Here is a 12,500-nt window from a genome sequence, read left to right on the forward strand (position 1 = left end):
ATGGCTTATTGGGACTTTTTCACTGGCTGTTATTTGTCACTCACTTCCTGTCTGGTGTCGCTGCTTCCTTCCTGAGTGTGGGTGTGTGCCTCTGTGTCACCGGAGAAGGATGGTGTAATGTGATGTTTGATCCAGATATGTTTGGACCATGCGCATACATCGTGCTAATATAGAAATACACTGTCCCCAAATCCTCAGAGTCAACTGTGCTGACTACTTAGATATTGACACTGTAAGCTTTTATTTGATTAATTTCTTGTTGCTTGTGATTGGATTTTTGGATCTATCGGCATTTCACAACTAGCCAGGTCCGTTCACTTGGTCTCCAAAAGGAGAGTGAGGTGACGGGCAGCTGTATCTCGCTGGCTTGACCCTGAAATGTGATTAATATTTTTAATCGCTGTAAAACCAGTGGCTGAGATTTGACACTCTTGAAAACAAAATGGTAAAACATCACATGCTGCGAATGTGTAGTGGAAAGAAATGGAGGCTATGCGTGGCCAAGTGAGGCCAGGGCGGTGCGGGAACAGGCAATTGTGGAACCTCTAATGGAAAAGTGGATCATGTTTACTGTATAGTTACCACCTACGTATCCATTTATAATCCTAAATATAGTTATCGTTGGCGTTCTGACTGCTGACTCAACCATGCATCACCCTGACAAGCACACACGCGCGCACACACATTTTTAAAATTGATTGCGCTCATGTCCCACAGTCGATTGTTTCTTCCTTCTTCGTCGCCCTTGTCATGTCATGTCATAATAAAAACAGTAATCACACGGTGGCCCCCCCTTTTTTTTTTTTTGTTTATTTTTGGTGCATTTTCTATAAAGCTCTACAATTCCACAAAAGGCTGCCCATAGCCCTGGCTAGGAAAGATGTAATTGGTGTCAAGGGAGTATGTTGAAGTGATGCATCGTGACTGTTCTCAGATCTCTGTATTTCGGGAAGAGCAAAGTTTAGCCTGCGTTCTTAGCGGAAGTTAGTGAGGGCCTTCGCCACATGTATGTTTTCTCTAAAGTTAATAAACGATGGAGGTGTCATTATTTGACAGTTCGATTTTTTGGAAGTTTCAAAGCAGTGACATAAGCCAGCATTGTTGCACTTCTGGTTTTTGTTTGTTTTTAAACAAGTTATTAAGCCATTTATTTTTAAGGGTAATGTTGGAAGTGTTTTTGAAATGGAGTTGGTTTGTGGTAAAGTATATTTGTGATTCAAAGTATTAATATATGCAGTTTTACACATCGTTGGGTCGGCGTCAATTACACACATTTTTTTCTCTATTTTTTGCTACTCTTGGGATGGCTCTGTCCTTATCCTCCGCGAATAACGGGTTTATTTTATTGGGAGTTAGGTGTTCTCATTATTCTTCCTGTAAGTCAGTCACATTTTTTTCTTTGAGCAACATTGGAGGTATCTTCATCGAGCGTGTCGTCAACATGACCTCTGCAGAGCCTTCTGTTTTTCACATTCCACCTACACTCAGTCACACATGCACACCCAGTCACACTTTGCTGACACAAGCAGCCACAATATCGTCAGTATGTTTGTCATCAGTCATTTACGGGATAGTGCTTTGTTTGTAGTCAGGAGGTGAATCAGGTGTTGTGAACTTATATTTAACAACAAATACGTCTTCACAAAACCCTGGATTTCTCACTTTTTTTTCCCATAAACAGGATTTTCTGTGAAACTTGCCTATGTTCTACTGCATATTACTAAAGAATGACAAATGCTAGGAAAAAAAGAAGGATCCCTAGATGCATCCATACACAACTTTTGCAGTTGCTGGACCTTAAGTTGCGGAGAAATTCTTTTCATCCTGTTTAGCTGTTGTTTACACAGAAATGACACATAAAGTAAGGCTACTACACCTGAAATCTTGGTGTGCACTCAGGCAACAAATTCTGCATTACTTCAAAGAGAAAACAAGAAAAGGACATAAACTGGCTCATATTTCTGCACTTTCAAATGTAGGCCATTATCAATGTGTGCCTTGGGATCTGTGTAGGGATGGTTGTAAACAATCATTTAGTCTGCTAATGTCGGCTGTAGCCTTTCATGCTCCTTTTTGTTGCTGCGTGAACCTTGCAAGCACACTTGCTCTCCTTGTACTGTATCTTCCCATTGTAACCTGACCTTTCAGCAGATCTCTGTCTTTCTGCTATCTCATCTTCAATGACCCCCAACCCCCCCCTCACCTCCATTTGTGTGGGTGTGGGCGTGCACATGCACGCAACCATATGTATGTGAGAGAGACAGAGGGGCATGGAGTGCGTTGGCATCACAGCATGAGCAGACACTCTTCAAGCTGCCTCGTGTGAAAATGTCACTCTTGCAGCCTATAATTAACAAGCTTGGATTCACGCATGCACATCTTGTTGAAGTGTCCTTTTGTTTTGTGGATAAATCACTCAGACATGCCAGGTTTCATGTTTCTTTTCATCTGTGCAATCGTGCACCCTCATAAAGCTCACTGTGGTTCTTTTTTTTTTTCCTGTTTTCAACTGGCGGAACACAATCCATAATGGGGATTTTCAGGTTATTTCATACGATACAATTACCTAATGTTGTTCTGCATGTGTTTTGTCTATATTATTTACCTCATTAACTTTGGTCATGATCCTGAGCAATCTACTGTTGGAACAACACATAAGCACACATTTTACATTATCTCCATTTGCACCGTTGATAATGGCAAGTGGCTCCAAACGCACTGCAGATCTCGGACTATCCTCAGACACATGGCATAGCAGCAGCTCATCTGCTGGAAGCTCAAGCACTTAGCTTGGAAAGGAAAGAACATTAGAGGCAATCAGGCCTCTCATTTCCAATGGTCTGATTGAGCCGAAATGGACCTGTGGTGAAGTTAATGTGCAGGACCATCTGAGGACAAGCTAATGAGGAAAAGAGCAGGTGGAAGTGGTGTGGTTGAAGGCACACTAATTGACAGAAGTTGGATGTCCACTCTGTGCAACTTAGTAAAACTCCTTGGATTTGACTTGGATTTAACTTCCCACATCCACACATTAATTTCGTTATACAGTATATTCTTGTAGATTTTGTAGATCAAAACACTATAGCAACTTTTGGAAGACTCTGAAATTTGGTTAGTAGGTGGCAAATTACATGGCATCACTGTTGAACAGTTGAACTATGACAGATTCTAGTGCTTTTTTTTTTTTTTTTTTTTTTCAATAATTGTTTTCACTGCTCTGTGACATTGCGTGTGCATATGTGTTGTACGCCGACATTTAAAGTATAGTGTGTGCATGCATTGTTTGTCTGTTATATAATATATAATTTTATGTTTATGTGGTCTATGTCTGTGTTCTCTGCATGGTAACCAGTGTCTGATGAGGTAAGGGCTGTCCGATCTGTTTTGTTTGCTTAGTGGACATTCCACTGTGCACTGGCCATATCCCAAGTTAAATCCACCAGCTTCCATGGGAGCACTGGAGCGTTGAATTATGGTGCCTTGGCATCTTGTTGCTGTTAAAGAAAGGCATCATATCAAACTGTCTTTAGCAAACAAGAAGCATTGTAAGGATTGTTTCAAGATGCCGTCTTCCTGTTTTGATATCAGTTGTTGTTGTTGTTGTTTGGAGAATGATTCCGAACCGTGTTTAATATGATCACATTTGGAACAATGGGTTTGAAATGCCGCTGACTTCTATATGAATTTCGCCTCCGGTTATATATGTCTTAATAATAATGTTTGAACAGACATACGGTGAAAATGAATCAACACACATCTTTCTTTGATTGTTCTACAGGTCCTTATGGTTGAGGTGGTGTGTGGTGCCCCTTGCCATGCCTCCAGCCATGACAGACCTCCTGGACATATGGGCAGACCACTCGCCCTTGGCTGGCCATGCCCCAGATCAAGTCACGGTGGACTTCCTGCTTCCCACTGGTATCTACATTCAAATGGACGTTCCTCGCGAGGCCACCTTTCAACATATCAAACTGGTAAGAGGAGCTTGTTTGTCTTAACACAATCATTGTTAAACATTTCTTGTATGTGATTTGTGGAATTGCGTCTGCATGTTTTCTGTCCTAATGTCGGAAAAAAAGTCAAGATCACACAAAAATTGCCGTTAAACATTTTGCAGAGACCAAATGTCCTGGAAAACTTGAGTTTCCCAGGAAAATATTTGTTCCTCCTTCTGCTTCTTAATGCCTTCTTACACGTGTATCTGTTTTCAGCTGGGTGTTTAAATGGGAAAATTGAGCTGTTGTGCTTTTTTGCATCATCTCTGCTTCTAGCCGGCACAGCATCCCATGTGACGCTACCAAGTACCAACCACGCAAATTGCATATTCCTTAACACAGTTCTGCTGCCCAGAGTTTCTATATGACTTTGTTGGTAAATTTACTGACTTTTCAGACCCATATAAAGATTTATTTTGGAGTGCCATAACTAGAGTGCTGCTGTAGGGCTGTATCACGACTGAGGTTTTTCTCCTGTTCTCTGAGAATTGTAGTGAGCCCGCCACCCTTTTTGGCTGTGCACTTTGATATTAAAGTGTAAGGGACACGAAAAAAAAGTTACCCTAAAAACATTTTTAAGAAGTACAATTACAAATAATAGGATTCCAGTGAGGGCGGCACGGTGGTCCGCCCACCAGCCGTTCGATCCAATGAGTGTGTGACGTCACTGGCCGAACAGAGTCGTCTTCAGATCCTAAAGATGACAATCTCTCAGTAAGAATTGGTCAGTCTGTTTTCATTGTTTAATTAACGGAGAAAATAAATGACTCAGAGGAAAACCCACAACGAGCACACAGCCAGTCAGTCAGAGATGTGGCTCGATGACGTCCTATCCGTATTTCACCGTCACGCTGGCCACGCCTGGAAGATTTTCAAAGCATAGTGCTAAATCCATTAAATACTCGATTAATATATATCAATTCAAGAAACCGTTCATTGCGACATAGATTTTTATTGTTTAATGCAACATATTAAAATTTGTAAAAATCATGTCCAATACACTTTAAATACATCTCTTGTTTCAGTTGAGCCACAAGCGACCATTTTTTGAGATAGTGACGGGTAACAGGTAGTCTTACTGGGCCACGTTACGTTCAATATTTCTATACTTGCTCTATTGTCCGACACCAGAAACAGAAAATATGTAAATAACAAAAAATCCAAGAGGAATTCATGCAGTTTTTAGCTTGTGTTACGCCCCTGTGCTTGTCAACCTGGCTGTGGGTGCTAGCATGGGGTTTGGCCTCTCTCCAACCCATCAGCAGCATATTAGTTTATTAGTCAATCAGCTGTATCCCATCGTCTTGATTTACTTAGCTGTGAAAGCCATTTAGATTTCAACATTCCAGTGAGAGCTTATATTAGTGTTGTGACGTTGGCAATCACGTCATTCTTTTGTATGTCTCTTTTGGGGTGAACTGAGAGAATCAATTCACAGTTGAGCCAGCCAATTTGGTGTGGTATCTCTGATGACATGGAATCAATCTGGTTAAATGTACAAATGTACATTTACAATTGCAGAAAATAATACTTCTCCAAAGCGTTGGGATAGAATGTAATATTGTATGTTGTGATAGGTTGACTCATACTGTTGCAGATGAAATAGTCCTGGAGAATAATTTCAAGAAAAGAGTGGGAACCATGAAAATGATAACATTCATACAAAGCCAAAATGATTAACCCCCATGTACTTGTATTTGTAATGCTACTACAAAGCTGATGTTCATGTCATTGTTGTTTCATTTGGTCGACTGGTGTGACAATTTTTTTCTTTTTTCTCAGGTAATTACATTTCTTGTTCAAAATAATCTGTTGAGTAATTCATTAAAATGTGAAATCAGTTTACAATGTCAATGTAGCATGCACATGTGAGTGATCCCCGAGGGAAGTCTCTCAACAGAAGACAAAGCTCCAGTACATTATCACATGACAAACAGGGGGAAAACTGCAAGAGTAAGAACACTCTGGGTCTTTGCTACAAATAAATAAGGACAAATGTGAGTTATGCAAGGATATTCATTTTACCAAAGATGATAAGACTGTTTTTTATTTTGATGGCCATATCAATGACCAAACAGCCAAGTTGAGATGATGTAGTTGTGCCTTGTCAAAACTCTTGGTATTTTACAGTCATCCCATTGCCCTGAGTTATTTGGAACTGCGCTTTTCCTAGACAATTTTGGAATGTAGAAACAAGAAGTGCAAACTTTGCATCGATTATCTTTGTAGGTAGTTTTTCATTACACATTTTCTTCTTTGGATGAAGATGCATTTTTGCAAACATATTGGCATTCAAATCTCATTCCATCAGGAAACCACTTTTTATCAACTGCAATGTCATTGTGAAAGAATAGCATACATCAATGATGCCCTCCAAATGGGCATCATTATTTTAGTCACTGGATTGGTACTTTTATCCATCACATTTTTCTCAGTTAATTCTTCTCTCCCCTGTAGCTCTTATGGAAACAGGCTCAGACATTCCCATTGTTTCCCGCCTTGGGCGACATGGAAAGCCACATGTTCGAGTGTGTCAACCAGACGGCCGTACACGAAGAACTAGAAGATGAAACTCGGCGACTTTGTGACGTTCGACCCTTCTTACCGGTTCTCAAGTTGGTGACACGCAACTGCGGCCAAGCAGAACGGCTGCTGGATTCAAAAATAGGCGTGCTTATTGGCAAGGGTAAGACATCTTTTGTAAACAGTTCAAGCTCTCACACAGATTGCTCCATGCCTGATTTGAAATGATGAAGTCGCTTTAGAGTTCACAGCTAATAAATCATTCCCATGCCTTTAGCACTTCCACCCCAGCAACACCACCACAGAGCTTAGCACATCTCTGACAGCAGTCCCATCTGTAGCCTTCTCCGATCAGTGGCCCAGTTACTTTGTCCATTTGCAGAATGCATATATTCTACAGTATATATCTGGGGTGATCATTTTTATGAATAAGGGCGGGGGGTCGAGGCCGGAAGGGTACCAAGGTCAAGGGTGGAGGGTCGCGGCCGGACCGGCAACAAAGGGGCAAGTGCCCAGCTCTGTTTATTTTATTAGACCAATAATTTATCGATGCCATATTCTATTGATATCGATCAGCTGGCTATCGCGATACATATCGATATTGAATTATCGGCCCAGCCCTTCATTTAAGCTTAAAGTATAAAAGTACCACATGCATATAAATATTTTTTTAAAATACTTGAAGTGCTTCATTGGCATGAGCCAAGGGATGGACTCCATCTATCAACTGATTTACATTCCGAATGCCTTGTACAATCACATGTTTTGTGAAAGGTCAGAAACAATAAAATCCCATATAGTAAGTCTGTGGAGAGCTTTTGTTCTCGGCTTTCTTCTTGTTCTGTGTATGTTAACAGCTGAGGTTCCCTTCTGCTGCAGTGCTATCTGAGGAATTAAGTGTAACATAAGTAGTCCATGGCCTGCAGGCCCAAATCACCCCATCCACAGCCTCTAAATAGCCCTTGTGAGGTCAAAGTCAAAGTACTAAGTAAAATAAGCGTGGTGCTTTGCGGTTGAAGTCGCCTCTCCACATGTCGCCGTAGGGACTAATACGGGCGTTATTTTGTATGCTTATGTTGAGCAACTAAAAAAGAGCAGTGTGTTGGAAAGCAACAACGTATGTCCTCATCTTCATTCCTGGATGGTGATGGGAAGAGGGAGATTTTCTATGATAATGATTTGAAAGTCTCACCTAGGAGTGGTCAATCAAAGTCAGTGGTTGGTTCTCAAAATGGAGTGTGATGTGATGCACACTGTAGAAAATAGATATATATGGCAAGTATGTATTCACTATGTATGTCATTTTAATTTTATATGGCTGCTTGTAATATACAGGCTTGTGCTAGTGCTTGCACATTGTACTTTTTAAGAAGCATTTTTGTATGATAAGTACAACTGCTCTTGTTCCATATTCTCGACTAGGGCTTCATGAACTTGATGGCATGAATGACCAGGAAGTAAAGGACTTTCGCAGTAAAATGTCTCGCATCAGTGAAGAGAGAATGCAACGTCTCCAGATGATGACGTGGACAGAGTGGCTGCATGCATGTTTTTCGCCACAACTCGAGCCAAGGATCATCAACGATGGACTCAGTGACCACTCAGCTACCTTAAAAGTCATCATCCATGTTGACCAATCTCAGGTGAGCTTCTGTGGCTCAGTGACCTGACCATAATTTGTGCAAGTCATGGTCCAGAAGGTTGTATGGGTATTTTATAGGAAAACACTGTTTTAGTTGGTGTTTAAAATGAACATCCATTTATCTGGTTTTTTTTATACTGTTAGGGTTGCAGCTAGACTGGAGCCTTTCCAAGCTGAATTTGCGAGAGAGAGAGTGAGGGTACCCCCTTGACTGATTGCCAGTCAATCGCAGGACAGATATACAGTAGACAAACAACTTGTCACACTCTCATTCGCACGAGACAGAGTCAGCCAATCACAGAGCTCACATAGAAATAGGCGACTATATTCCTGATATTCATACCTATAACTAATAGCATAGAGGTAAATCAGTAGATGGGTAAATGTGTTGTATAATGTTGTGTGGTATAAAGTGGCACAGTAATAATGAAAAAAGAAAGAAAGAATGATGGAAAAGAGGCAGCTTTTTATATTCCTTATTTTTGGTGTGTTTGTTTGTTCCTTTACAATACCATCTCGTGTCAACCAGTCAGCAGACTGCAACCAATTATTGCCAACAGGGTCATCCTTCATCCTAATATCAGATTAAAAGAAGAAAAATAACAATGACTGCGCCATAAGACAACAAAAATGACGCAAAAGGGAGATCATTTGGATATTTTATTTATTTTTGCTAAAAATCAACTCAACAGCTTTTTCTGCTGAATGTCATCAATGTTATGGCTGAGAACTGAGAAAAACATGAAAGTCATGTGACGAGGCTAAATGGGTCAGAACTAACATCATAATTATGCCATTCTCACAGAATTTAACAGGGAGACCGGTGTATTGAAACCCTGCCTGTGGTCCACGGTTCCATTTCCCTCAGCTCTGTTAGACACATTTTGTTTTTCAAAACCATGGTGGCTATCCTCAAGACATTGTGCATTACAGTCTTCTCTTACAAAAGAAAAGGCCATCTGCGCTCAGGTGATAATTGGCAGGAAGTCTAATTTGGAAGGCCAGTCACAATAAGCTATAATACGGGCAGGAAGTGTTGTATTGTTGTAAAGTGAGCATGGTCATAATTCATTGGTGAGCCTTCCTTCACTGATTTCATGAGGCTTACTGTATTTAGTTGTTAGCCATGACCATGTACCCCCTGGTTTCTCTTTATGTTGACTTGTTAGCATTGTCATTGAAATTTGGAGAATTGTGTGGCAGTGCTTATATTTTCCCCGAAACAGTTTTGTTAATTTATTGATGCAATTCTATTATATCGCCAGGAAATTATAATTCCATCTCAGGAATCGGGTCAGTACTGAGCTATAATTAGAATATAACACTAAGCCTCCCTGTTTCAGAACATATTGGTCTGAGTTCATTCTGCAACAAACACACTTGTGTCATCACATGCGTGGAAATTCAATGATTTATCATTGTAGCACATGCCTGTGTTTGTATGCCTTCAGTAGTTACATTTTTACATAAAATAAAAAAAAATAGAATACCACTTTATGCCAAATATTACATATTTTACCGGAACTACAGGTTGAGTTTTGTAATGATGAATGCAGTCATATATCTATTTTTTTTCTCCTAAAGGATTCTGCCAGTCTGAAAGTGCCTGCATCTTGCAGCGCTGCTGAGTTGATGGAACTGGCTCTGAGGAAGTGGTTGACCACTCATGGGCATGAAGAGGAGGCATGGAGAGGACAGTATGTACTTCGAGTCAGCCATTGCATGGAGTTCCTCTGCGGAGACCATGCGCTCTGTGAATACAAGGTCAGTGAATTCATTTTATTGCAAGTTTTCGATTTGTAAGTTTGAGAGAAAATTTAACATTGTCTCATCAAGATTACAATGAACATTTCAAGAGCAAAGAATGGCAAAAGACGTTTTAGCTCAGTAGCTCTTTGGTTGCCTTGAACACACCAGTCTACAATACACTTAAAAACATGTGTTTATCAGTCCGGGCATGAAGTTGTGAAATGGTCGACCTGTCCAAGAAAGTAAAACAGCTGTACAATCTCAAAGAGATTTCAAACTTAACATCGTAGAGAAATCCAGAGTGAACGGTTAATCTATATATGAGGTGCCTTTGATAAGTTTTTAGTGTTTTTTCGTAGAGCCAGTTATAATCATCCCATACTCTTGAAATTTTGATTGTCATTACTGTATGTCTAATGAGATGGCATACCAATTATTATTCCAGGTTGAAAGATACAACTGTACTTGGACGTTAAGTGAACCCTACTAAACCATGCTCGTCACAGCTGACTTTTTGCAGAATGCAGTCGGGAAGGGAGGACACTTTGGAAGCGTTGTACACTATAAACTTTTGCATCAAGCTCGGAAAGAACGTTATGCTGATTTATGAACTGCTTCAGACTGCTTATGGATTAACCGAATGTGTTCCGTTGGAACAAAAACTTTAAGGGTGGCGGAGAGACGATGAGAGGTGTGGGAGGGGGAGGAAAGCGAGAACACCGGAGGAGGTGGGGAATATTCATTTTTTTATGGATGAGGACTGTCGAGTGTCAATAGAGACAATAAATGTACAGTTTGAAGTCAGTGTGGGAACAGTGCCCACAATTATTTATGATGAATTAAACATGCAGAAAATTTGTACGAAGTTTGTCCCAAGGCAAAAGGCCGGCGGTTTTCAAATCGTGTCTGTGGCATTTCCACCTGGACAATGCACCAGACCACAAGTCCATCCGTGTTTCCAACTATTTGACCAAGATGGTTATGAAGACAGTTCCTCGCCCTCCCAACAATCCAAACCTTGCTCCTTGTGACTTTTGTTTGTTCTCAAAGCTCAAGGAAAACCTCTGAGGCAGTCGTTTTGAGACCACTGAGGAGATGAAAGATGCTGTGAGGAGGGTCGTGGACACGTTCACACCGGAGGACATCCAGAAGTTGTTGGAATGATGTAACAAGTGCATTGCAGCTGGAGGGGAGTGCTTTGAAGGGGACTAGAGTTTAGTGCTCGTCTAAAGGGGAAAAAAGTGTCCTTACGAAAAAAAAGGTCTCAAAACTTTTTGAAGGCACCTCGTATATATCAAAATGGTTGTTTTGATAGTGCCATATTGCATGAGGTTATTGACGATTTTTATTTTCTTATGGCTGAAGTTTTTCTTTTTTTGTTCTTAAATTTTTGATTGTTGATGACGATTGGCTGTTGTGCTTATTACTTCTAAGTAAGCAGGTCTTTTTCACTGTGTTGGGTGCTTATTCCATTGTCATTGGTCATTTGTAAAGACAAAATTACAAATTGCACGTATCCTTTCTTGTGTGTAGTATATCCGCACATGCATGCAGGCGAAGGAGTCTCCACACCTTACCCTGGTTTCCTCCAGCACTGTCAAGGCCATGTTTGAAAAGGAAATTACTGCAATTGGAGCAGTAGTCAGTCGCAAGTGCTCCAACCCACCTTTGCCGCTACCTCCCAAAAGAAGGGTTCCCATGGTGAGTCAGTGATGTGCTTCTCTTTCACGCAGCTGAAAAAAGGTCATTAGAAACACAGTAGGATGCAGTGCAGTTGTCCACGAGTGCAAACTACAACCACAATAATAAATGTTTTTCTTATAGCTCTTCATTGGGCACTCTTTAATATTGTAGAAAATAATAACAACAATAATATATAACTTAGACAGTTTTTCAAGTAAATTACCGGATGTTTTGTTTTACTTTTTGGGCTTTTTTTTTTCACAAATATTAATTGTTGGGGCAGCATAGGTCGTGTAGTGATTCACATTTTAAAGGCTTTATTACTGGTTGGCCAGTCAGACCTGTGATTGATTGGTAATCAATTTATCCTCTTATCCCAAGTCAGCTTTGATGGGCTTAGTCTTTCCCTTGACCCATAACAGGATAAATGGTGTAATGCTTATTCTTATTTATTATTAATGGTGTTATTATTATTGTTACTTTACATAGGACTATAATCTTTTTCAAACATTATTTATTATTAACATTAGAGCTGGGCCATATGGGTAAATCTATCATGATATAATTATATTTTATATCACGATAATATACATTTATGTATACTAAATCGGATATTGTTTATTGTAAGGTTAATTTATTTGTGTTTGTTTAAAAAGTGCATGGGAATGGCAATTTGATTATTTTTCAAAATTGTTCAGGTTTAATATTCGTTACGATGAAGATTATAAGAGCTGTATTAAAATGCACTTCACTGTCTACCTGTAATTCAAAATCGCTTGTGATTTGTTTGTAACTAGATGTGTAGACATAGTAAATTTCTTATGCAAACTAAATTACTCTGTTCAAATGTTGTTTCCTTGTTTCAACAAAATGCCCCCAAAAAATGACAGGTGCTTAGGTTTACCAAG

The 12,500-nt window shown here is 40.0% G+C and overlaps 1 protein-coding gene across 2 annotated transcripts in view; it reads left to right on the forward strand.

Annotated features, from left to right (window-relative positions):
* The window catches only part of pik3cb (phosphatidylinositol-4,5-bisphosphate 3-kinase, catalytic subunit beta), a 54,246-nt gene that overhangs the window by 28,736 nt on the left and 13,010 nt on the right, over positions 1-12,500 (forward strand). For both annotated transcript variants that reach the window (XM_086035940.1, XM_086035939.1), the window contains exons 3-7: positions 3,779-3,974; positions 6,453-6,681; positions 7,941-8,161; positions 9,745-9,924; positions 11,443-11,610. In XM_086035940.1, the coding sequence (XP_085892066.1) occupies positions 3,816-3,974; positions 6,453-6,681; positions 7,941-8,161; positions 9,745-9,924; positions 11,443-11,610 (957 nt within the window). In that variant the 5' untranslated portion in view covers positions 3,779-3,815. The remainder of the gene's footprint in view (positions 1-3,778; positions 3,975-6,452; positions 6,682-7,940; positions 8,162-9,744; positions 9,925-11,442; positions 11,611-12,500) is intronic.

This window comes from Filicampus tigris, chromosome 7 (assembly GCF_054856515.1).
Source record: "Filicampus tigris isolate MCC_2025a chromosome 7, RoL_Ftig_1.0, whole genome shotgun sequence".
NCBI lineage: Eukaryota > Metazoa > Chordata > Actinopteri > Syngnathiformes > Syngnathidae > Filicampus > Filicampus tigris.